At 36.3% G+C, this 27,624-nt stretch overlaps 1 protein-coding gene across 4 annotated transcripts; it reads left to right on the top strand.

Moving 5' to 3' along the window:
* The first annotated feature begins 1,579 nt into the window (after positions 1 to 1,579).
* On the top strand, positions 1,580 to 26,782 carry LOC145768556 (uncharacterized). 4 transcript variants are annotated; one of them, XM_082580078.1, is made up of 7 exons: positions 1,580 to 1,706; positions 2,288 to 2,352; positions 4,663 to 4,791; positions 6,967 to 7,023; positions 8,159 to 8,239; positions 25,080 to 25,223; positions 25,466 to 26,782. In XM_082580078.1, exons 3-7 carry the CDS (start codon positions 4,680 to 4,682, stop codon positions 25,627 to 25,629), a joined length of 558 nt encoding a protein of 185 aa, XP_082436204.1. In that variant the 5' UTR covers positions 1,580 to 1,706; positions 2,288 to 2,352; positions 4,663 to 4,679; the 3' UTR covers positions 25,630 to 26,782. The 4 variants fall into 4 exon arrangements, with proteins under 4 accessions (XP_082436204.1, XP_082436207.1, XP_082436205.1 ...); XM_082580079.1 differs by lacking the exon at positions 1,580 to 1,706 and adding an exon at positions 1,925 to 1,958; XM_082580080.1 differs by lacking the exon at positions 1,580 to 1,706 and adding an exon at positions 1,980 to 2,077.
* Positions 26,783 to 27,624: the final 842 nt, after the last annotated feature.

Genomic DNA, 27,624 nt, shown 5'->3' with positions numbered 1-27,624 from the left:
ACAAGGGCAGCAAGCAGAAAAATCATGTTTCGATGGCCGCATACAAAAGTTGTTGTAACACTTTTATAAAATGACTATCGAATAACAGATATTATTCACACAGGAAAAAAAATTAAATCAATCGTCCTAAAGTCAACCGTTGAAGGAGCGTATTTGGCCGTAGGCGCATGTTGTGCAGGCCTACTCTAGAACAAGCCCCAAGATTTGACCAAAATTTGCTCGGTATTGCCGTTTCTTCATTCACAAATTAGAAAGCTTCAACTAAGCTATCGGAGCGGACATGTGGTAATTTTAGTGTTAATATTAGGTGATCACAGTTTGCAATGCCACAAAAAAATAATCTGTAACAGTAGCTAAACATTGACAATAACCCAATGCAGTTCCCATCAATATAGTGCATCCAACCGCAAGATCAATGTGATTTGATTATGTAGGAGTAAAGGTTTTCGCAAAGGACAAAGGCTGGGGAAATATGGCCAGCTCTTCATCACTTGAATTCTTCTCAACAAATCAGTTTTACACAAACGGTTGTAAACAGCGGCATGCAATAACAATTAAAAATCTCACCAGAGGTGCTGTAGCTAACCCTATGTTCAAAGCTGAAACTATAAACCAAATCAGATCCTTCCACATTCTAGCAAAGTTATGTCGACTTTTTCAAACCTCGACTGCGAGAATTATTATGTTGTTTTGCCATTTACTTACGTAATAATTACACGAACAAAAAAAGCAAAACGCAAAATTAAAGTGATCACCAACGAAAAGCTTTTGTTGACCTGTTAAAAGCTCACATATTTCGATTGTGCCTTGTCACCCGCCAGGGGATGCTCAGGATCATGACACACAACACTGAAACACTTCCTTTCACACCCACTAGGCAACAAGCAAACAAGTCGCGGGGTCTTCTTTATGATGTTTGTTGTGTATGACCTGTTGGTGTCTTCTTTGCACCTAACACAATCTGGCGCAATCATTGGTCATTCTCACTTTGATTATTTCTTATCTTCGGAACGTGTTTTTTTCTGACAATGTGCTTTGTTCTCACTGAAAAACATGAAGATGAAATGAAATCACATGAAATCGAAGACTTCATGCCAAAGCAATTATACTTACTTGGTGATTTGACAAGTGTTATAAATAACCTAAAAGACGCTGCTATGAAACAAGAGTTGGGCATTTTTGAAAAGCAATTACAAATCAGTAGCCTATAGGCTTTGTGAAACAGGTCAAGGTAGAAAAGGAACACAGGCTATTCGCTACTTTGATGAGCGAAAAAAAATATCGTCTTTTTGTAACTATGAAGATGTACAACACAAAAAAAATGAATTGAAAAATTAGGTTGTTTCAACGTTTAAAAAATGGATGCTAAAGCTGTTCGAAACGATTTACTTTACTTGTCAAAATAAAGTTTTAGTCCACAATAGACAGTGCGAAATGAAATGAATGAACTCTGACATAGAATTATAAAACAAAGCAGTTTTAACAACTACAATACTAGATGTATTAATATTGCAAGTCTTTTTCATTACAAACGATAATTCAATATAAAGTAAACAGAGAGCAGTGATGGAGTGTTAATCAAGAAAAAGGTTCCATGTAGAGATATGGAAAACAAGCAGCAGAAGGGGTATACAGTAATATAGCTGAGTGAAGTTGGTGAAAAGCTGGTGAAAAGCTGGTGAAAAGCTGGTGAAAGAAAACACAAGGTATCAGAACGAGAAAAATAAGTGAGACGAAAGACAAATATGTACTTATATACAACACACCATAAGCCACTTTGACTTTCATTATCATCATGGCTTTTATCTTTATCATCATTTTTATCTGGGAAGTATTAGTTGATTTTAATTTGATCAAAATTTAATTTGTTATTTTTGCTGTCCAATATACAAGAAGTATTCTTCTTCAATGTCTATTGGATATATGGAAAACAAAGTTTTATGATTGCTGTTAAACAGGTCGTTGGTCTGAAATGTGTGTTTCGATAATTGTAACACAAATAGTTTGATTTTAGCCGTCTTCAATTTAATACTGACCTGGCATGATATTCGGATGGAACTTACAAAGTCGTTTCTGTGTAAGCTATTTAGTGATATCAAAGAATAAAAATTAGTTATATGGAGTGACGAGCGACCTATAGAATAAAGCACCTCAATGTTAAAACTGACCAGGACAAACTTTATTGTAAATTACAGTAAGTTTGAGTAAAAGAATGAGAGCTAGCTTTTATAAAACCTTCGTTAAGTTTTAATTGCTGAAGCCAAAGTTTACACTTTTATTTTTGCAGTGATTTCTGAAAACTTTACTAAGCCTTTGGATATTGAAGCAATTAAAGACTGAAAATCTATTCTTGTAAGTATTTCAATATTATTGTTCTAATAATATACGCAGCCTATATCTCAATATTACAAATATCTTTCGCATTTCACACAACCAATAACTTATTTGTAATTTACAAACAAACTGACAATAACCATCAGGAAGTTGAGATTAATAAATAAAAAATAAAAAACGCAATATCTATAAGAATCAATACTTCCATTTTCTGCTTTTAGGGTCAAATATAGCAGACCGCAGCTTTCGGTTATATAAAGTAAACAAGTTAGTTTCCTGCAAAAATTCAAACTTATTTCATTTGGGGTTGCACCGGATCATTTAACAATGACAGCCTAAGCGCACCACTTGGCGGTCAAAGAGTGGCGCATGCACTGCATCACTGGGCATGGGGCATAGAGGTAACGTGTGTTATGAGGGTAGTTGAGAAAGCTCTAGCTGTGGAAAAATTATCCTGCGAAATTGTGTTTTTGTCCTGAATGTATTAGGCCAACCCATAATACCATTTTAGTCAATTTGTTTGTTTTGTTTCTTAAAAAATGCATTTTAAGATGGTATTCAAATATTGTACTTACAATATGACAAAAAATAGTAGGCTATTCTTGTTTTGCAGGCTAGAGCATTTAAAACGTTAAAAGCGTGTTTTATCGCAATTGAACAATGAGAAGTCTTTGTTGTCGTAAGTGGTCAATCTTTACTAATCATTTATACAAAGTAAAACTGATTGAGAAAACTCAGTTTTGATTATTGTAGCATACCTGGTCGTTGCTGTGCCAACCTTTAAGGCCGAGGGTCTATCCTTTCACCACCTCAAACTCACTATGTTCATGGGCTACACTGGAAGGCTACCACAGAGAGCAGCCGGTGTTTGGTTTTATCATTCAGGGCGCGCAGACCTTCCACTGCGATAGGTGGCTTAAAGATAGTACAATCGTTGATGATGTGGTCTGGTCTGTTTCTCAACACCACGTTCACAAAAAGAAGAAGAGGCCATTCCCATTGATGCATGGTTGAGCGAACAAGCCCGAAACCCGTACGAGGCGCACCCACACTTGTTTCTGTAGTAGTGTCAGGCCAATGGGACGGGTGCCAACGCCTGAGATGAACGATTAACGGGGATGAACAACTTCTATTTACATGACCATTTAAGGTCTGCCCGATTAGCCGCAGAGCATTGTTCAGACACACCAAAAATTCCATTAAAATGATCGATAAAACACAATTTATTTCGTTGTTCTAACTTATTATTTTAACTTTGCACGATGATAAAATATAGTCATTTCAGACAAACTTTATAATGATTGTAGGTCCGAAGGGCGAAGCCAAGCTTACAGAAGTGAAAACTATTTAGTATAGAAAAACATTCAGGACAATATATCACAAAGTTAAGACTGAAGCAAATGGGGCCATGCTAGTAGACACTTATACATAGGCTACACTCAAAGTTCTGTAACTCGGTAACTGGAAGTTGCAGGGACCGACTGAATTACTTCGAGTTATTCATAGTTCGAGCTTTCTGTGGTTTGCGAAAAACACGTTACAATGAGGCAACAACAAGTTAGTACTCTTTGCATGAGATTTTGTGCTGGTTATTTTGATTTCGTTTGCCTTAGAACAATTTTGATATCAGTAGAGTTTTATTATCGACTGAGTTTATTAGATGTTGTAGTCTATGTCCCAACTAGAGAAGTTGAAGACATTTGCTGATTTGTCGCAGCAGTAAATAATAGTAATAATAATGCTTATATTTGCGCCCATTGCGATAACATACATAGGCCTAACGCTGCGAGCACAGATGCGATACATCGGACGACAGGAAGCAGCGAAGTGACATATAGTCTTTGAGTCAGCTATTCCCCTTATTTTGTCTTGCCATTAAGTGTCTTTCGCCGAGACACCGCCGCGTGCTCTGGAGCGGTGTCGAATCCACGTTCTTTCAAACCTCGCGCAGACGTTGTCACCACTCGGCTACGCAGCCGACAAGCTAGTCGCAGGGTAGTTTCTCTCAGAGCACCATATAGGCTAACAAATCATTGTGAACATGTTCAATTGTTCAGTCCGTGAAACTTTGAAAATTCTTCTTAATGATTGTGTGTGGAATGTATTAATGGTATTTTGAAATTTTAATGTTGATTTTCATGTTTCACAAGCATGTGTAAAAACGGAAAGAACAAATGTACAATGACCAAGTGTACAAAGAACAAGTGAACATAATGCAAAGGCACATTTGTATCTTATTTTTTGTGTGTACACAATTATACTTGGAGTAGGCTACTGTACTTCGTGTTTTTTTGCAAACTTTGAGATAATACATCTTTTTTTGTTCAGATTACGACTTAGCAAGTATGGGTTCCGAGGAAAAGTCTAAAAAATCAGATGTACTTTTTTGGGCCGCACTAGCAGTTGCAGCTGTTGAAGTGGTAGCTAAGATTGGAAACTACGCTTTTGGTTCTAGAGGTGAGAACTAGGCCAACTTTTGCATTCAGTAACCCTGAGTGGCAATTTTGCAATAGCCTACTACAGTACTGTCATACCCAGTCATTTTAATTTGTGTCCATTCTTTAAAATTATCTTTGGTCTAGAATGCAATTATAGATGCCATGCAATAAATAGCTGGTACCAGCCGAACTGCATAGCCGAGTGGTGGCGAGCGCCCTGGCTCGTCGTTCAATAGAGCCCTGGTTCGACACCGTTCAAGAGCATGGGGCTGTGTCTTTACCAGGACACTTAAACACATGCCGTTGGTTGTGGAGTTGCGCCTTTTGACTATGGCCTTTAATTTCTTTCATAAATATGAACAGTAAGCTGCTCTAGCGAGAGATGCCTACGGCCCTTCTCAGGGCTATGGCTTCTATGGCCTAACTGAACCGCACATAAGAGTACAGAGAGAGAAGGTTTATTTTTCTTTCATTGTTAGCTTGCTGTCTAAATACATCATATAATTCATAAGCATATAAATAGGCCAGAATGCAACCACAAATCAAAGTGTTTCTTAAAGTCTATACGCCAAATCTAAATAACGACAATCAGTTAAAATAAACAACAGAGCAACTGAAATTATCACTGTTGTTTACAATTGGTTTGAGTGAGGAATCAAGTTGGCTAGCCTACAGACTATCAATCATCAAAATACACAAAAAAAAACGAAGAATACTCCTCAGTTAGTAAAAAATCCAATGTAACTTCACAAATGTAGATACAAACGACTTGCTTTAGCTTGATGCTGCCGGTTCGGTGTGATAGTAGCGGTTTGGTATGAGCTTTTGGAACACAGTTCCTTAGTCATGTTCTATGATCTAATTCTATTGCAATCAAAGGTAACATGCCAAAGTCACGAAAAAGACCACGCAATTAGTTGTTAATGCGGGTTGCAGTTATGTTCGTTTATTATGTTGGTACGGTATGATAAAGTTTTAATTTTGTTATTTGTCTCTGCTTTCTGTAGTTTTCCTACATCTGTAGCCCATAGGCCTAAGCTACGTAAAAAATGTCAAAACATTATTTTCTTTGCATATCTAAACTAAATCTAGTAGTTACAATAAATCTAATACAAAACATTGTACGGATATCTTGTTAAATTTTTAAGTTACAGCAATTTTACTAAACAAAACGAAGGGGATGCGAAGATGGTGGTAGAGGAAGTCATACAACTTGTGACCCTTATATATTTTTTGATTGCATCTGACTTAGTAATGATCATTGATCAATATGTTTCAACGGCACGAGCTGAATTTCCATAGTGAAAAAGAAATAATTTCTAGTTTCACTCAGTTCATTTTGTTTTAATTTCTGACTATCAAAGAGAAAAATAGTACCTATTGCCAACAACATAGCAAAGAACTAGAAAAAGGAAGTAGCGACAAAACAAAGGCGAACGTAAAAGCGTGCATGCGCTAAATTATCGAAATAATTATTTGAAGAGTTCATTTGTGATACAGAACTTGAAAATAGCAAGAAAAACAAGGCAATACAGGGGCTCAAAACAGCGTCAGTTGAACACTGTATCGTAGCCTACCACAACGCATGTCTTAATAACCTAAAGACATCGGAGGTTGTTGCTAGTGACATTCATCAATTTCAAAACGTTTGACTTGGCCACAAGTGTGTTTTTGGCTGCGCGCTGATGTCCAATTATTGTTTTATGAATAATTTTTACTAAATTTATATTAGATTACATTTGCTTCACAATATTTCATGAAGTTAAAAATCTTGCAGAGATATAAGCTAATAAAGATAACATTGCAAACACACGTAAATTTGCAATCAATACTTCGACTTGATAAAACGCAGTCCTTCTTGGTAAACTCGAAAAAAGAAAAAAAGAACTCAAACTACAAATTACCTGAAAAAGTTCACTGAATTAAAAGAAATTTACGTAACTTTTGATTGTTATGAGTGCATAAGGTTTTGATAATATTAAAAAAATTGCATTTTGATAAATAAAATAATGTGGGAAATCGTTGAAGTTAAAGTAAACTAAGTTTTGCACTTGAAATTTATCAATTTTGCAACCTCATACGACTGCGTTGCAATTATGAAGCTACAAAACAAATATAACGCCGAAAAAGTACTGTGAATTAGGGCTTTAATGAAATTTTGTTTTTTTTTCTGGGAAAAAATATGAATTCAAAGATGTTCAGCCTTCCTCAAGTAAGGAATCATCACAACAACAAACACGTGGTTCTGGAGGTGAGAACTAGGTCAACTTTTGCACACAGTAACCCTGAGTGGCAATTTTGCAATACTACAGTACTGTTTTTTGTATGCAAGCTTACACCTGGTGGTTGAAGATTTAGATTAAGTGGACGGAAAGGCAAGGAAGCCAATCTTCATGTCCACCTTTAGGCATGTCTTTAAATGTCCTGCCAAAGACACAGTCGCATGCTCTTGAGCGGTGTCGAACCGGCGCCCTTTCGATTGCCGTTCCAAGACTCTCAACACTCAGCTATGCAGCCGACACGACTATGCAGCCGACACGACTATGCAGCCGACACAGTACTGTCATAACCAGTCATTTTAATTTGTGATTGTGTCCATTTTTTGAAATCATCTTTGGTCTACAATGCAATTACAGATGCCATGCAATAAATAAAGGTACCAGCCGCACTGCATAGCCGAGTGGCGAACGCCCTAATTCGACGTTCAATAGGACACCGGTACGACACTGTCCAATTGCTTTTTGTGCTTTTTATATGATACTTTTAGTATTCTTCTGTCGCACCAGAGTTGAAAAGCATTAATTTTTTTGTGATTTGCTATAGGTCGAACTTTCACTTCCATATAACATGACTGGTTTGATATAAAAAAACAGAAGTCTCAGTTTTTAATCGTAAATTTATATATCTCCTTAAAAATTCCTAGCATTTCCAAAATGAAGCTTTTGCCTGACCGATTCTTCCCTTTACATCATTGGTGCATCTTCCATCTTGTGTAATGAGAGACCCTATAGGTAGGCTATGTGTACTTGGTGACCTGATCCAATTGTTTTCCTTCCAGCTTAATTTTTATTTTTTATTTTCATTGCTTTTTGCTAGAAAATTACCTTGTCTTCGTTTTCTTCAAATTTAGTTTTATTTCGTATTTTATACTGATTTCATTGATTTTGTCCATTCTTTCTTGCAGTTTTTCTTCTGTGTCAGCGAGAATGATAGTGTCATCTGCGTATTGGATGTTCCTTATTGCTTGACCATTGGATTTGACTCCGTTTTTGTTTAGTGTTGTTAATGTTTCCTTAATTATTGCTTCCTTGATTATGAAGTTACAAAACAAAAATAACACCGAGAAAGTACTGTGAATTGGGGCTTTAATGGAATTTTTTTTTCAGGGAATAAAAATGAATCCAAAGATGCTCATCAGCCTTCCTCAAGTAAGGCAACATCACAACAACAAACACGTGGTTCTGGAGGTGAAAACTAGGTCAACTTTTGCATACAGTAACCCTGAGTGGCAATTTTGCAATACTCATCATCATCATTAAGGTGCTTCCTCTCGTCGAGGGTTGGAGGCAATGAGGCGCCAAGTTTCTCTGTTGTGAGATTTCTCTACTGCAATACTACATACTGTAAAATATAAAAAATAGATGGTTAAATTTTAGTAACCAGCTTTTCCCAAAATCAAGGAAATGCAAGGTGCGGACTGTGGAGCAAAAGCAAGGAAGGAGAAGAAGAATGCTAGATTGATGGATATGGTAGAAATGAGAAAGACTATAAAAGTGCAAAAAAGTGAGGAAAGAAAGACCTTGGGATCTGGTGATTGGCAAGAGGAAACAGAAACGCCCGAAAACAACAGGTGAAAGATGAGATAAGGCAGACAATGTCAGCAGAAGGTAGAAGATGCAAGAAAAAAAAGAAAGCTATTGCATGCTGCTAGGAAAGAACCTGCACCACCAAGGAATGTAAAGATATCGTAAAAATAAAAAATAAATATAGAAACAAAATCAATAAAGCATTCATGCAACACAATAAAATAAAATCATTACTTTTGCTTGTGACTGTTTTGAGTGAGAAGTTAAGTTGGCTACTAACTATCCATCATCAAAATATACACAAAAAAAAAATTGAAGAATATTTTTCAGATAGCGATGAAAATCAAATCTAACATGCCCAAGTTATGACAAAGACCACGAAATTGTTTTTTTTTTATGCTGTTTGCAGTTATTTTCGATTATTATTTTGGCATGGTAGGCCTAAAGTTTTAATTTCGTTATTTGCTCCTGCTTTCTATAGTTTTGTTACATCTGTGGTCTATCAAATGTCTTAAAAAAATAGAATTTTATTTTCTTTGCATATATAGACTACTATATATCTAGTAGTTACAATACATTTAATACCAAACACTATGTGGTTACCTTGTTTAATTTTGAAGTTACAGCAGTTTTACCAAACCAAATTTAGAAAAGTGCAGAGGTGGTGGGGGGAGTTTTAAATGAATCTAACCCGAAAGGATCGGTATTTTTTAATGGCACAAGTTGAATTTTTAAAATGCAGTGAAAAGAGTTTCTAGTTTCATTTTCTTCAGTTTATTTATTATACTTCTAACTATTACAGCGACAAATAATATGTTCAGTTCAACATAATGAACATAAACAAATACGAATATTACGAATATAAACAAAACATTACACTTGCATCTTATGGCAGATTAATACAAAACAAAGGTCAACATTTTGACGATGGCGATTTTTCCATTTGTGGTACGCAAGGAACCACATTTGGATGCTTCCACCCATCTTGCCAAAGTGCTAAAACTGCCGGAGCGGTGGGCTATGCGCAATCATGCCTTGATTCCTATTTTGAAATCTTCAAATAAGAAGTTAACAAATATAACAAAATTAAAGCAAAATAAAAAAAAGAATAGGTGGATATTTTAATATGTGAAAAAAGTGTCCCAGAGGAGAGTTCAATTGGTTTTTAAATGACGTAATCATTTTGTGATACTGTCAGTCCACCTGGCTGGAGTGTGCTCTGCAAGGTGACAATGCGCTCAAATCTTGGAGTGGAACGTATTTCAGAATTTTAGCTTTACCTAAGTTTTGTGGATAAAGTTTTGCGCAACTGTTTACTATTAAGTTATTCAACAATGTCTAGCTTCTGTATGCTGACTGGTTCTGTTTCATTCAAGAAATCTTGTTTGCGGCTATGTGCTTTGATCTCTTTGCCTATGTAATAAAGTGGCAACAATCAGCAAAGTTTTGTTGAGAAAAAAGAAATCATGTTCTCAGGAAGGTAGGCTATACTGTACTCCATTGTTTTCAAAACAAAAAACTTGTTCTTGGAAACCATCGGTATCTTGCTTTTAAAAAAAATAACATTGTCTATTATCTCACAGTGCAACACAAGAATCAACACCATGGTTATTCGAACAAAACTATTGTTTTTGAAAAGACTCCAATTGCGTATAAGAAAAATCAATTGGTCACAAAATAAATCAATGATCCAAATGCCTTTATTACCAAACAAGAGTTGTACTGCGCTAACTAAGTCCTTTCATCACCATAAGTAGAGAAAAGAGTTAATTACAAATTAAGAATGTAAAACTATCAATAGGATATAACTGAATAATATGAATACTATACAATAACTATCTGTTACTTAATAATATTACAGTGATTTTTCATTTTCATCAAAGGCTTCAATTGTAAATTTTAGTCTTCAAAGAGTATAGCTTACTGAGGTTAACCGCAATGTACTGTATTGCTCAAGATTTAGGCTAGTGGAAAATATTAATGGCATAGGAACTTCAATAGCCTCACGCGAATTTTAGTGACAGCAAGATTGCCAAAAAAGCTAGGCTTGCTTAGAATTTTTTTTCTTCGTCGTGTGTCCCAAGGCCCAGAGCATCACGCATGCTCTTGCTCTATCATTGAACTTGACTTAATCATGTGCAGAGCATCGTGCTTTTAGAATAGGACATACGAGGAGATGTTACACCGTTTGCTCCTGCCACATTTGCAACTTCTTATTCTTAAGGAATATCCCCATTGGAACAACTGAAGCAAGGAACTTCTTTCTTGACTATCGCTTGTGTGCTGGGGTTTGACCGTCTAGTGCAGTGTTTCTCAACCTTTTTTGGCCCAACGCCCCCTTCATGAACTGACAAAATTTTACCGCCCCCCAACAAAAACGATTAATTACGAAAAGCGAATATAAAACAATCTACTATTATTACTAAAAAAAAGTGCTCATTGCCAAGCAAAAGCCAAGCAGAGCGAATTACATCAAATATAGGCTATAACCAATTAACCATGCTCTAAAACCCTTACAGCCTGTTTTACCCTAAAAGGTGGATCATCACAAGGTCCATATTCAAATAGAATTCTATTTCTATTAGAATATAAAGGCCTTCTGATGATTCCCCTGCTAGGGTGAATTAGGCTGTAAGGGTTTTAGAGACTAGTAGCTTAACTATATTTGATGAAAAGCAAATATATATTTGCGAGCATGAAAATAGTATAGGCCTACAGGTAGTCAGTGTGAACCTTGGGCTTGGTGAGAAAGTTTCAGTTCCTTCACATCCAGTGTAAAGCCAGTCAGAAACATTCGAAGATCACCTCTTATGACAAGTGGGTTTCGCTGTTTGGTATGTAGCAGAACAACACAGCTGAATCCCTTTTCCACCATGAGGTAGGAAATGCTACCACAAAGATACGAGCTCTTTGACGAAATCGTTACGCTGGGCGGTAGATGGGTTAAAGAATGCCTCCTAATAATCAAAACGCCCCCCCTTAAGCCGAGGTAATCATACCGCCCCCCTTGAAAATCAAAACGCCCCCTGGGGGGCGGTACCGCCCCCGTTGAGAACCACTGGTCTAGTGGATGTCTCAAATCTAAGTCCTGACTTATCTTTCCATATTATCTTTCTTTTCTGCTAGTCACACTTCTTCTGATGTTGGGAGGAGTAATTCTAGCTCGATAGACTGTGTAGTTACGTGATGTTGATTGCTTTGAGACAGCCTGTAATTAAACGACAGCTATGGTTCAATGTGGAGTCGATTTTCATGGCATGTGCCGAGCGTTTCCAAACTGGGCAGGCATATTAGCCTATACAACCGAATAACATTAAGATTAAAGCAGTTGACTGTATTGTATCCGGAAGGGCACACTAATCAGAGTTTCCAAGTTTCTGTAAAATATTATTTTAATTTAAGAAACACCTTAGCTCTAACTTTTTCGATATGGGACTTTGTGTGAGGGACTTATCTGGTTTGACACCGAGGTATGTGGGATTGGTACAATGTGTCAGTTTGATTCCATTCCAGGAATTGTTTAGTTGGCGTGATGCATCCCGGGGTCTAAGGTGGAATGCGCAAACCAGGGTTTTATTGGGGTTGGCACGCAGATGGTTGTCCGTATAGTATGTTGTCAACCCATTCAGAGCATCGCTGAGTACTCTCTCCGTAGAAGTGAATTGTTTGTGTTGCATTGTTATACACAGATCTCTTTTTCTGAAACGAACTTCAATTTTTAGGTTTAAGCTTAATTATGAACTGCCTAAAAAGACCTACTGGCTTACTTCAGATAGAGACTGAATTATGAATCCCATAGTTGTTTATCTGAAGTAAGCCAATTGGTCTTTTTCATAGTTTACTTAATCTGATTTTAATCTAACGTATTTTGTGTTTAGAATAAAAATTTCAATCGTTTTCTCAAATGTAATAATAAAAATGTTTGGAATTACTAGACTAAAACATTTTAAAAGCAGTGAATTAAAATTTTATGGAAATATGGAAAACTAATTCAAACAAGTTAAAAAAAAAACTAAACAAGTTTTCAGTCAGCTTTCCTTATGTTTCCACTTAGATGGCATTAGTTAAATTTATTTTTCACTTCAACATTGAAATCATCGATTTCAAAATTTTAGCTTAGGATAAAGAAACACTGGAAATGAAAGACGTTTTGGCATTAGAGCTCACTACTATTTTTTCGCGCAAATTTGTTTGGTAACGTAAATACTTAAGCTATACTTTATATCACTACACCACTATGGAGAACCCTGTGGTGATCTTTAGTGTATACTGCAGAGAACTGATTTCGTCCGAACTGTTTTGCAACGATTATTTTTCAAAACTAATTTTAGTTTAGAGAAAAAATGCTTTAGACTTTGCGTTTTAGAATTGTTTTCTCCACATCAGTGATTTTCAAACTTTTTCTATTCGCGCACCATTCAGCAGTTTCATACATTGTTCGTGTACCACCTACATTCAAACAATATACAATAAAAGGAAAAAAAGTTTAACGTTTATCACAGGACTCCAAGACAAAAAAGATTATTAATATTAGACTAAATATATTTAAGTTTTTTGGCTGTCGCATAAGTAGAAGGCCAATAAATAGGCTGCACTGTTACTATATTTTGGTGCGACACAAGTCAAACAAACTTTTCCAAAAGCGTCCCAAAGAAAATTTTTTGAGTAGGCTTTCGCTGACCAAAGTGTTGCATCATAAACGCTGAAATCCACTCAGAATAAAATTAACTATTGAAAGTTTGCGCGAATTCTATTATTTTATTTCTTTGTTTTTTATTATCTTTATCCTGCATCGTGGGAAAGCGGACTTGAGCGCAATGCATCGGTGTAGGCCTTCAGACGTACACCTGACCCACGCTGCAGCCGACTGCAATGTCTGTTTCCGGTTGTCTACTCTATTTATGACTTAAATTTGGTACTACCCATTACTCGAAATCGATCACTGGGTAGAGGCAATTATCGTAAAGTTTCTTGCCCAGAGAAAAAACAGCAAGTGCGGGTGGCTGGAGTCGAACATGCAGGCTCTCGACTGCGAGCCCAACGCGCTAACCACTCGGCCACTGCTGCCATGCTGAATTTAAGAGAGCTTCTCGCGTACCATCGGGAAGACTTCCTCGTACTACTAGTAGTACGCGTACCGCAGTTTGGGAGCCACTGCTCTATATTAAACTAAGTCACTTGGTTTTTCACATTCATTGTGTCTATTTTATTGTGATACTTGTTGCGCGTTTTGATTGCAATTTGCTTGTAATCAAGCCATCTAATTTAAAATCTTTCAGGGTATTGAAACAAATTGCTGTTGTCACAACCGACAATAGTTATGAAGACAGAACTCACATTTTAACATGGTTTATTGTTACGCACCAAGATTTATTGTTGCATAAATAGTACGGTTGAAAAGGCAGCCATTCCTCAATGCTACATTCAAAATCCACAGTATCGCTATTTTTTCGCGAAATTACGATAGTTTTGTTTCCAAATAGCAAAAAAAAGTTTTAGCAGTTGCGGATGGTAGTCTGGTTGTTTTATTGGTTTCATTTCATTTCAAATCAGCTTTCATGAAATAAAACATCATAGCTTGTTTGATTAAGTTCTTGTACCTTTGCTTTATCACAATGAAGTCATCTTTGTTGCAATATTGATCTCCAGGGCTATGCCATGTGTATAGTCGTCTAGGTGATTTGATACACCGTGTATGCTATGTTTACCAGATGATTGCGTTTGCAAAATTCCAACAGTCATGTTCTTCGAAACTTCATTTTTCTCAAACTACTGTATAATGTCCAGTGACCAACTTTCGCCCCCCAGTCTCCTATTATGAAAGTAGTTTCATTCTATTTGATATGATAAAATATTGTTTATATTGCCATTGAAATTTTCAATCTCTTTATCTGTATGATCTTGTGTTGGTGCATATACCTGAATCATGTATTACGGGGTTTCTTGCTGTTTCATCATGATAATTTTGTTAAGTGTAAGTCAATATCCAATCATTGCAGGTGCTACATTCAAAACAAATTGGAAAGTTTCAGAAAAAAATTTTTTTTTTCACTGTCAGAACTGACATGAAATAATGTCTTCATTAGAATTCCCACTTCATACATGTGTTGACATCCACCTGATTAAAATATCACAAAACCATTGTCTATTATTTTACCATCGTTCCAGCGTGTTTCACTAATTCTCATGATGTCAGTGTCCGTCCATTGCTTTCATCTTCTGTTATTGTTATATCGCCTTATTATAGCATGCAATGTTTGCACATTCTCTGTTGCTAGTTTGAGCATCTTTCCTCTAGTTTGCAGGCAATTTCTGTAGGTTCATGTTGTCCACCGTGCTTTGAGCGTGTGGCGTTGTACTAGCTGTCCATAGCCCACTGGTAAATGGAAATGGTCCTTTCCTATAGCCATTAGATGATTGCTCTGTAGGGGTCACAGACGAATCATCATATCTCACTTTATTATTACTGACGTTTATTGTAGACAACGGGAAAAATTACTCGATAAGGCTCTGTTTTTCTTCTAGGTCACTGGTCATTACTCAATTTGTCAAAAATACGCCCCAGCGCAACGTTTCTCAAACTGGGGGTCGCGAAAGTCATTTCATGGAGGAGGCAAATATATTCAAAAAAGATTTCGAAATAGCAAAAATTTCCGGATAAATGAAAACTCTTTGCAGCAATCACTTTAGTTGTCTTAGCAAGTGACTAATTGGTTGCACTGTTACGAAAGAGAACGCGTAGCTCGGCTGTAGGTCAATTTATCATCGTTTGTTCAAGTAGAACTAAATTTCTCTGAGCTCAAACAAAGAGATGCCACATTTGTACAAAATCCGTTTACTGCTTTGGATGTTGCTGATATTCCAGGTGAATTACAAGACCAATTTTATGATCTTCAAACTGATTCTTCTGCATGTGACGTTTTTCATGAAATGCCACTCTCTCAGTTCTGGTGTGCTATGCGTAAATCATACCCACAACCAGTGGTGGATTTCCAGAAAATTAGCTTCCGGAACGTTAGTTTTTTACTTTTCAAATGCGCTAGGTGCCGTAGAAGAGATTCAGAAATATGCCCTTATAAGACTTTGAAACAACACACTTGGTACGTAAAACGTTGCCAAAGTAAGTATCATGGTCTAAATAGATGATATGGCGCTGTTTAATGCAAATATTCGTATTTTAGTGAAACAATAACACAAAAAAATACAAGTTATAGCCTACAATTTTTTAAGACATTTATCGTATTCAAAACCATAAAACCTCTGGCGGCTTTGGGTCTCCATTGCCGGGTTACGTCCCTAGCGCAACCAGGATCCAATATACTTCGCTGGTTAAAACTTTTTCAGTGGAGGCAGTGGTGCCGAAGTAGGGGGGGATTGGGGGATATATCCCCCCCAATATTTTGGCAGCATCTCTCCCAATAATTTAGAATAAATTATTTGCTATGAAATTGTACTTCGATTTAGTTGTTTGCACGCATTTCGAATTGCTATGTTTCTTTTATTGATGTTTGATCACAGTTCTACTGTAAATTGTCTTGGATTTGACGCTAGACAATGAAGGACATTCATTGAAGGTAGCCTATTAAGGACGAGTTGGACCAGGCCACTGGCCACGGCACTGCAGTAATGCTTATGAAAGGACTCATTGTATTAATCTCCTGTGCAGGCCTTGTGTCTATTGTTTTGAAGCCTTTGGTACTTGTGGAGCAATTTAGAATCACGTTGCAAGGTAAAAAGCTTGACATTGACTCTTGTGAAGAGCTGTTTCAGACCCTGAAAATCACTAAGGCACCTGCAGCTAATAAGGCCCGCTCATTTTCAAACCTCAATATTTTTCTAAATACTGCATAATTTTGAACGAAACTTGGAATGAGGATACTTTGGGTCTATCTAAACAACATATCTATGAAACAAGTTTCTAAGTAAAAGGGGTTGTAAAATATTAAAAAAATCAAAAAAATCTCAAGCGGGCCTTATTAGATGCACGTGTTGTGAATAAGGCCCGGTTTGAATTAGCACCAAAAGTGATGGAAAAGGTGTATTTTTACTATAACCACACCACAAAACAAATTCTAATCGACAACACAGGCACATAACTAATAATTAAATACACAGAGACAACTATTCCCTCCCACGCCACATGCTCCATTTTTTAAAAGGCGACATGGTGTTTTTAGATATGGTACGGATGATAAAGTATTTTGATTCTGAAATTATGATATTTCCATTGCAATAACAAATTGGATTAATGGTGTAACAAGAATTGTTTAGGTCACTCAAGTCTTTAACCCCCACTTTCTTAACCAGGGGTGCACAATAGGGTGGAGTGAAAAAAACTTTTTATAATTTTTTTATTAGCTTGGGGTTGGAAAACTTGCCAATTACTACTAAAACTAGTTGAGCAAAATTAGAACGTAATCTGACGAGAGCTTGATCTGCCACCAGCCACTTGAAAATTTACCATTGGGCCATTCGGTGTGAATTCACACAGTCAAGAAATTCAACCTCTTCAATTTTTCTTAAATTTTACACACCTTTTCACTATCTTATATGATGAACACCTGCAAAATTTGACTGAAATTTATTGAGAAACACGAGAGTTATAAAGCATTTAGTTTGGGGTGGTCTGCCGAGGGGGCACAATTTTTTTTAATTTTTGGCCTTGTTTGAGGTCTTATTACTGCTTAAGTACATTAGGTATAAACCTAATTTTTTTACAGGTGATAGTACTGCTGACAAATATTGAAAACACAACACCGTTTACATTGTCACTCTAAAAGGTCAGACGTCAAAGACATCCAAATGTGGCCCTTTCCAGCTCTCGGCTAAAATTTTCTAAAATGTTAAAACCGTGCCAAGACCTTATTTTTGATTATTTTTGGCTGACATTTAGTAGAAATGTTGGTTACAGGATTCTCTATGAACTGAGAAAATTTCAGTACAAAATATTAAAGGGGTTGGGAGGTATTTAATGTGAAACATTGGTCAAAATTACAAAAAGCAAAAAAGAGATCTTTTTAATATCCCGATTACCCATGACCCCAGTAAAAATTTACTCTGAAAGTTCATAGAGAATCCTGTAAACAACATTTCTACTAAATTTCAGCCAAAACCAATCAAAAATAGAGTCTTAGCAAGGTTTTAAAATTTTGGAAAATTTTAACCGAGAGCTGGAAACGGCCACATTTGGATGTCTATGACCTTTGACCTTTTAAAGTGGGAATGTGAACGGTGTTGTTTTTTCAATATTTGGCAGAATTATTATCACCTGTAAAAAAATTAGGTTCTTGCCTAATTTACTTAAGCAGTAATAGGACCTCAAACATGGCCAAAAATAAAAAAATTGTGCCCCCTCGGCAGACCCCCCAAACTAAATGCATTATAACTCTCGTGTTTCTCAATAAATTTCACTCAAATTTTGCAGGTGTTCATCATATAAGATAGTGAAAAGCTGTGTAAAATTTAAGAAAAATTGAAGAGGTTGAATTTCTTGACTGTGTGAATTGACACGGAGTGGCCCAAAAGTAAATTTTCAAGTGGCTGGTGGCAGATCAAACTCTCGTCAGATTACATTCTAATTTTGCACAATTAGTTTTAGTAGTAATTGGCAAGTTTTCCAACCCCGAGCTAATAAAAATTTAATAAAAAGTTTTTTTCACTCCACCCTAGTGCACAACGTTACCCCAGGGGCCCATGGGCCTCATTACCAAAATTAACCTAGTCGTGATCATCATTATCAGTCTTGCTTTAATTAGAAAAAAAGTTTAAATTTATTGGGTTTACTGCATCAGCATGCACATATCTTTCACATAAAATGCAAAAAAAACGGAAGTCAAAGCGGTTTGTTAACTGCAGAGCAGTCTAAAATATGTGAAAATTAATAAAACCACTCATTTTCAGTCCCCCCAAACTTCAACTTTCCGTAACTCAAAAAGTTCTCAACTTTAGGCTGTGAAACTTTACCAGTTAGTCTCAATTCACCATAGCAGCAATCAGAGCTTCCAATTTTGTTTAAAAGATTTGTAACAACGGAGATCCAGGAGGTGGGCCTTATTACTGGCCGGGCCTTATTAGCTGCATATGCCTTATAGAGAAGTAGCATGATTTGGAGTTTGAAAACAATTACAAAAATGCAGTTTCACATCCGAAAAAATTTACTGCCAACTTTCTCAAGCCTTTGCAAGCACCACGGCAAAGAAAAGTCCCTTAAAGATTGGGTGAAGGCTCGATAGCAGCTACTGCAGACACTCAACTGCATTATAAAATACTTCACAATCAGTTCATGGACAGAGTAATTTCTGAACTGATCGAAAGGTTTAAAAGTAGCCTGAATTCCGATTCGGCAAAGTATAAAAAATTTGCACGAATTTTCAAGACCGGCTTAATTCTTGAAATGGTCAAAAATCATCCAGAGCAGAATAGACAATCGATAAGCTATCAAATTGATTCATTCAGAAAGGCAACAGGAGCAAAATCTCTGTACGATGCTAATAGAGCTTACCAGGCATTGTCCGAGTTGGAAAATCCTTTCTATTCTCAAATACTCCAGCTGATTAAGATCCTCTTAGTTTGCCCGGCAAGCTCTGCTGCTTGTGAGAGGTCGTTTTTAAATCTTCATAGATTGACAACCTGGCTGAGAAATAGGTTACTTTGGGACAGGAAAGGTTTAATGCTAGCACTGTTTGCAACATTCACCAAAATAGTCTTAATGACATCAGCATAAATGACATTGTTAATGAGTTTCAATGCACACTACCGTAAAACGCAATAAGTTCGGTTGCAACAAGTTCTTGTAATGTGTTTGAAAGTTATTATTTTTGTCATAAATTTGCAGATGTTCTTCTGTAGCTTCGATTGTTTTCAGTTTCCTGACTAGTGATTTGTCCTATAGTGCACTAAGTGTCGTGATTCTAGTGAAGGAGAGGGCAAGAAGAAAAGTATAACTTCTGTTTTTTTGGAAAAACTAAGTATTCATTGGAAGGTCATAGGTTCGAATGCCGCTGGAGGTACCAATTTTCTCTGCTTGTTTCTTAATCTTACAGCAGTCATTCACAAGAGCACTTGTAGCACTTTTATCTCCATGATTTCTTATCTGCATATTATGCTGTTAGCAGCTAATTTACCGAGGTCCGGTGATTGTTTAATAAACTTAATACAATACCATTAAAATTGTGTATAAAAATATGCATCTCCCCCCAATGTTCAAAATCGTTTAAAATTTGATAAAATTTTAATTTATCCCCCCCCAATCCTCAACTAACTTCGGTACCACTGAGTGGAGGACCGATATTCGTATAAAGAGTACACTTGAAACAGTTACATAGTATGTAGTGAAGCACGGTCAGATGTCAGTATGAGGTTCATTCGAGAAAATCCGCGCTCACACTCGCTCGATGAAATTGGAAGGGATTTTAGTGATTTTGTGATTTAAGTGATTTATCAAATCGTGAAGACTCTGGAATCTTCATTGCGTTGTTATATATTCACGAAGTCCTCTCACAGCTTTGCGTTCATCCAAGCGCCGCAATCCCTTTGCCACTTCAATGGTTTCATTTTCTCCGTGTGTCATTACTGTGTCCTCTGGCCAAGTAGTTGAATCAACTATTTTGCAGCTGTTAATAAATGACGAGTCTGTTGAATTCAACAAGCGATCTTGGATGGAATTTCTTAAGTGATGATAGAAGATGCGGAGAATGATTAGCGGGCTTTTCTGCAATTGTTTACATGCAATTCCACACCTTTGAACTCTAAGTTTTCTTCAGCATCGTTGGCAATGCGATAATGTCGTACGGGTTCGTTCCTACGTGTTTTAAATATTTTTTGAAAGATTATTAGTTTTGTTATCTATATCCCAAATAGTACATGCTCTGTTTGCAGTTCGAGGCTTAGGCTACTTCGGATAATTATTTCGAGGATCCGTATATCAAGGCTAAGTCCAACAAGAAATCCTTGGATGTTATCTTTGACAAGAGTCCTTGATATTTCGCACTTTCCCGGGAATCTCTTGTGTCGCTACTAGCTCCCTTTTTGAAATGTTCGACAAGGGCTGAGAAATCATTTCATACGGCTTTAACTGTGCGGACACTCAAGGCTACCCAACGTGTGTCCAGTACCCTTCCGATTTTCAACAACTGCACTTCAACAGCCGCTGCACATTCACCCAATTCCCTGCTGTTGTTAGGAGAAGCGTGGTAAAGGCTATAGCGCTTGTCCATAAAAGATCGAAATCGATTTACATTACTGACTGATCAGTAAGATCGGTCTTACAACACCACGAACCGATAGTTCCAATCTAAATGGTTTGCACAATACCACACCACAATGTCTGGAAATTCATCACGAAGCAATTTTGCCACACCATTTTTGTGACCTCACATCACAGCCGTGCCATCACATACAACACCAATCAAACAAGAAGATAAAAATGTTGTAGACATGCCGTATGATTTTAGGCAGCTCTTCAGGGAATCAAAATACCATTCGCCGTAAGACTAGCGAGCTCAACAAGATCTACAAATACATTCACAGGTTCGCTTCCGTCAAGACTGGTACGAAAATATATTATCAAAGTGGATACGCGATTTTACGTGGTCGACTTAAGAAGAATTATAGATATACGTTTACTGAATAGGGAAAAGCATAATCAGAGTATAAAATATTTGAGCTTCCAGAACGACTTCCGGACAAGTAAACTTTTTGATCGAGCTTTCGGAGCGGCGCTCCGAACCGTTCCGGCTGAAATCCAGCCCTGCTTACAACTATCTGAACTGGCTTTTCGAATATTACTTCCATTTGCCACAATATACCTCTGCGAAAGCGGTTTTTCAGCTATTGTCCATATCAAAATGAAGGCAAGAAATCAAAGGAAAGTTTAAAATGTTATCAAGCACTCAACAACTAATTTCGAAGTTGGCCAAGCAGTTGCAGAGTCAACCGTGGCATTAAAAGTTGTGACATTCACCAGTTCTTTGAAATTAAATGTTATTGAAATGTATTTTTGTGCTAATTTGTATATCTATCGAAAACATAGCAGGAAGGGGGTCGCAGGCTGTATTAAACACCTAAAAGGGGTCATGAACCACAAAAGGTTGAGAAACACTGCTCTATAGCGAGTCACACCGCTTTGCTGTCACGTCCTTAAGAGCCAATGACCCGATAAGTGGACTCGTTTGCCTTTCCAGCCGATCCAGTCTTCACGCACTTCAGGAGATTGAGTTTCCAACATGCCAAACGCAAATCGTTTAGACATGCATCTCATGTAGTTTTATACCGGTATTCGAGCCTTTACCCGAATGTGGCGTTGGTGTTTCAATTATTATTTTAGAGAAAATAAGTAGTAGTTATTTACGTAATAAACTTTGATTTGGTATCAAAATAAGCCAATGCACCGAACTCCGCCTGCAGCTGGCATATTATTATTATTATTTGTTTTATTTGCATCATCCAATTAAAGTTTTCCAAATATCCAAAAGCACATACAGACAAAGGTTGCCATCGCTATTTTAAATATCTTTTTTTCTTTTTTAATTTGCGACTGCTGTAACGTCTTCTATTGATAAAGCAAAATGTGAGATGGAAGTAGTTTGGTGACGTCACCACATTACATTCTAAAATTTAGCGGCATCCGATAAGTTTTATTTGTCAATTGATTTGAAGTATTGTTTTGTCTTTACAGTTTTGTCTTTACAAGGGGCACCTGCAGCTAATAAGGCCCCTAATTTTCAAACCTCAATATTTTTCTAAATACTGCATAATTTTGAACGAAACTTGGAATACGGATACTTTGGGTCTATCTCAACAACATATCTGTGAAACAAGCTTCTAAGTAAAAGGAGTTGTGAAATATTAAAAAAATCAAAAAAATCTCAAGCGGGCCTTATTAGATGCACGCACAGTGAATAAGGCCCGGTTTGAATTTGCACCAAAAGTGATAGAAAAGGTATCAGTTTATGAAGGCAGCAGCAACATCTAAAACGACAATCAAGCCACAGTCTCTCGCTCCAACCAAAAATGCTGCAAAGTATTATTTTCTTCGAATCCATCTGCAGGTGATTGAATGGAAAACACTGATGAGCGTTGAACTAAATCCGCTCGATGAGGGCTGGAAATTATCCAATGGGAGTTACGATCCTATTCTGACAGATTTGAGTGCGGCTCCTGATAACATTCTTCGCTTTGTACGATGTAACTGTAACATCACCAAGAAAAGTCCTTGCAGTACCAACGTTTGCAGCTGCAGGCGGCACGGGCTACCATGTGTTTCTGCGTGTAGTAATTGCAATGGAGTGGATTGTGAAAATTATGACAAAGGCGAAGTTTCATCAGACGAAGACAGCGTTGGAAGTGACGAGGAAGCGGATAGAAACATATTTGATTTTGAAAAATAAATATCAGATTCAAATTTGGTCAAAATTATTCAAAATCTAGCTTTTTTGAAGTGTTGGTTGCAACAAAAAAAAGCAATTTACAAGTCAGGAAAAAAAATCATGAAAACAAAACTTTTGAAACAATTTTAATTAATTTCAAACGCCTTCTACTGATATGATATGTTTGGTTTGACATGTAGATTATTGTTCATAAGTATTTGCAAAGATTGATATTGAATTTTACTATTTACCCTATAACAGTGATATTCGTGATCGTCCATAAAACATTCCTTTTAACCAGTGCATTGTGACGCCATTGCTACTGCAAGTATTAAAATTTTGCATTGATTTTCTAAATGCTCTGAAAGGTTTACTCAAGTAAGTGAACACAAAACAATATGCACATTGCACAAACCAACGATTGCATTCACTGGAAATTCTCGATTGTCAACATTTACATTTTCTGCACTAGATGGCGCAACATGTGTTTTAAGTAGCCCATCACTCCCCATTAAACTTATTGTATTCAACAAAGTAAAAAACGAAATAAAAAAATGGGTTTACTGGGAGTATTCTTGCATTCCATTCATCCACTAGTATTGAAGAGTAATTACGATATTCCAATTATTCTTGTGACGTCATCATGACGTCACATCCAGGATTTTTTACCAAAATGTTCTCACAAAGCTACAGATTGCGATATTTGAAAAAACAAATCAGAAATCAGTATGGAAGTATTAGAAAAGATGATTATAGTTCAGTTCCGTTAGTGGGCGCTAGACGCAAATTTCAAATGCCCCCCATTCCATTTGCTCAAAGCCGATTGAAGAGGATTTTGGACATGATGATCTGCATAAAATTTCGCTTCTTTTGATACCAAATCTGTTAAGTTACGAATTTTTTCCGGGTTGGCCCTTTTTTTGAGCTCAGATGACTACACTATATTTTCAAAAGTGATTTTCACAATAACAACACCACAAAACAACTTCTAATCGGCAACACGGGCACAAAACTAATAAGTAAATACACAGAGACAACTATTCCCTCCTTTCCCATGCTCCATTTTTTTAAAGCGACATGGTGTTTTTAGATATGGTAGGGATACTAAAGTATTTTGATACTGAAATTATGATATTTCCATTGCAATAACAAATTGGATTAATGGTGTAACAAGAATTTTTTGGGTTACTCAAGTTTTTAATCGTCACTTTCTTAACTAGGGGTGCACAACGGTACAATTTTCCTACCTCATGTGCCCATGAGCCTTATTACCAACATTAGCCTAGTCGTGATCATCATTATCAGTCTTGCTTTAATTAGAAAAAAAGTTTAAATTTATTGGTTTTTCTGCATCAGCATGCACATATCTTTCACATAAAATGCAAAAAAAACGAAGTCAAAGCAGTTTGCTAACTCCAGAGCAGTCTAAAATATGTGAAAATTAAGAAAACCACTCATTTTCAGTCCCCCCAAACTTCAACTTTCCGTAACTCAAAAAGTTCTCAACTTTAGGCTGTGAAACTTTACCAGTCAGTCTCAATTCACCATGGCAGCAACCAGAGATTTCACTTTTGTTTAAAGTATTTGTAACAACGGAGATCTCGGGGGTGGGCCTTATTACCGGTCGGGCCTTATTAGCTGCGATGCTTACAGTTTTGTCTAAAAACGTTTGTTAACATGAGCTTAGTTGTATTGTATCGGCTGCGTCTTTTTACTCAGATTTACCAACCATTCCAACTATTTTGCTTTCAAAGCAGTAGTTTTCTACAATAAAGATTTTTTCATTTTAAGGTTTTTTCTAAGTGTTTTCTACAAATTCAATTAAAAAAAATTCTGTTGCAGATAGTAGAAAAAAAAAATTATAAACACAATACAGCAAATGCATTAAGACAAATTATTTATTTTAGAAGGAAAACTACACAGAGAAGAAACAGAGACATGCCAAAAATGATCTGGCATCAAACAGTACGGACGTGACAAAATTGAATTATTAAAATGCTGTCAGAACTGCTCATGACCGTGAACAACATGACACATTGTAGCCTATCCATTACTTGCCACGAGGAAGAAACCAAAACGATTTCAATATTAACAATCAATATTTTCAATCAATATTAACTATTTTATGTTTTTAGAAATTGTCGTTTACAACGTTGGCTCTACGAAAGTTGTTCAATTTGACAGTAAAGAAATGGCCGAAATCGTGGTTAAATACGCTTCGAAAACTGAACAGGAATTCTTCAGATACTTATCAAGTTTGATTGACAGTACAGAAAAAAGTAATAAGTTTGTTAGAAGTATGCCCAATTGTGTGATTTTGTAAAATTCTTTTATAGTGAAAATAGTAGTATAATTTTTAACAATATTTATCAAAGTAGTATTGCAGAGAAAGTAGCCTACTTGAATTTCAAATGTAGTCGAATGGTACTTTGACGTACATTAAAGAAGTGATTAATCCTCTTCCAACGCACTACCTCAACACAGTTTATAAAAAGTAATTGAAATGCTCTTTTTTGTGAAGCAAAATGTTCAAGCTCTTCCCCACCCAACAAGGATTTTAAGTGGAATGAGCTGAAATCAGTTACTTCTATTCAAACTCGGAAGCTAAACGACGAAGATGTTTGGTTGCGAAAGAACAAAGAAGGGGGTTGGGAATATGCTGTAGCTCAAAGGCTTTTTCCGTAACCCATTAGGTTTAAATAATTTGTCGCCTAAAGAATGAAACTGCAAAGCAGAGGAGAAAGGCACATCACATGGTGGTTAATTACGCGAGGCAAAAAAGTGCATCATACAACATCGTATCGTAATTGCATCGTAATTAACCGCCATGTGATGTGCCTTTCTCCTCTGCTTTGCAGTTTCATTCTTGTGCATTTTGTTTTTCAATATATTGTTTAGATCAGTTATTTTCAATGTAGATGTTATTGTAAAAATCAGTTATTTTCGTTACTTAAGAAGAGCTAACTTGACTATGGCCGAAAACGTTCGTAGTTTATAGTTTTATGTTCACTTTAATGTATTATGTTAAATGCCGTGTGGTTGCTTGGTTTTATCTGTCTGTGAATGTTTAGTTTGTAATGCTCTTCCTACTTAACAAAGACAAAATAGTCATTAAATTTATCAAAATCAAATTTGTTGTAAAGTTTTCGCGACACAATTATAAGTTTGTCAGTAGGCTTTAATGCTGATTAAAAAAAAATTATTACTTTTATTTGAATTTTAATAAAGTGATTTTAAAAATAGAATGAAACTGAGTGATTTTGTTTGAATAAGAATGATCTGTATTAACGAAGTCACACTTGTAAACTTGTGTGCAAAAGCTATGTAATAAGCTATCTATTAAGAATATTGGGCTCTCAACAGTTTCTTTGAATTTTTTATCACACTGTGCGTCCATTTGTATTATTGATAAATTTAAGAAACGTTTTGTGATGACATATAATCGTGTAGTGGTGGTGTTACACATATAATCGTGTAGTAGTGATGTTATACATATAATCGTGTAGTGGTAATGTTATTAAAAATTAAAATTTAGCCTACATACAAAGCAAAATGATTGAACAATGTTTAAAGGCTACAAAGCGTTTGTTGTGTGTTGAGAGTATTGTATAGACAACTATTAATCACTGTTAAAATCATAATATTGAATACAAAACAATTGTATTACAGTTTAAACGTATAGTAAGGGACCTTCTGCAGGTCACTATGGTAATTTTTGGGTTTTAATCTACTTTTATCTCAATATTTTGAGCTGGCTTACTTAGTGATGTCAAATTCAATTTTATGTTATCCAAGTATCAAGCTTTGTTGATATCAATACATTTTCTAAAACAGGGTATGTCATTATTGTAGATTAATTTTTAATACAGTAATTAGAGAATAAAAATGCATTTTTCATTAAAAGGCATATCACTGCTGTGATGGCGCAAAAACAGTGTAATAGAATCAGTCATGAATCAGTAAAGCAATTATGGTAGAATAGAAAAAAAAAGTGATTCGAATGCATGAATCCAAGCATCGGGGATGTTAAGATATGGTTCCTTTTATTGGAAGCCTTTAGCACTCACGATAAGGCGGCTACTGGCTAGTTCCTTGTTTTTGCTGTTTTCTCTCAGCAACTCCTTGCACCCAATTTACTACACCTTGGATGGAGGTGAGCTGTGATGTCATCCAGCTTGAGCTTATAATCGAACAAAAATCGCAGTATTGGAAAGCAAACGCCTTATCAGCTGCGCCATCCCACCGCAATAATACAAGACCATGGTCATATATTTTACTTTTATGCAATTGTGAGAGCTGAAACGTTAAATCCGTGGTTTTTAGCAGTTTTTATAGCGACTCAAATTTTCAAAAACTTTGCGACCAAAGCAGAAGCTGACACCGTATTCTGAAGGCATACAGTAAAAACACTTTTATGATAACACTCTTATGTGTTGATGAGAATCCCATTCTATGAATAAAAGCTATGCAAACATCGTTGAATACAAATGTGATCCCTGAACTCAACCACTACTGTACAGTATAGTAGATTTGTGAAAAACACTTAATACTGTAGCCTATATAATCGGACACGTGCAACAACTTTCTCAAAAGTTGGCAGATTATTGTGGTGAAACTCTGGTACCCACTAATGACGACAGATTGATAGACACTTAAACATAAACAGTTTTGTGAGAGCAA

This window comes from Aplidium turbinatum, chromosome 4 (genome assembly GCF_918807975.1).
Source record: "Aplidium turbinatum chromosome 4, kaAplTurb1.1, whole genome shotgun sequence".
In the NCBI taxonomy this organism is placed as follows: Eukaryota; Metazoa; Chordata; class Ascidiacea; order Aplousobranchia; family Polyclinidae; genus Aplidium; species Aplidium turbinatum.
The sequence above is the reverse complement of the archived record's forward strand: the minus strand, read 5'-3'. Positions and strand labels throughout refer to the sequence as shown.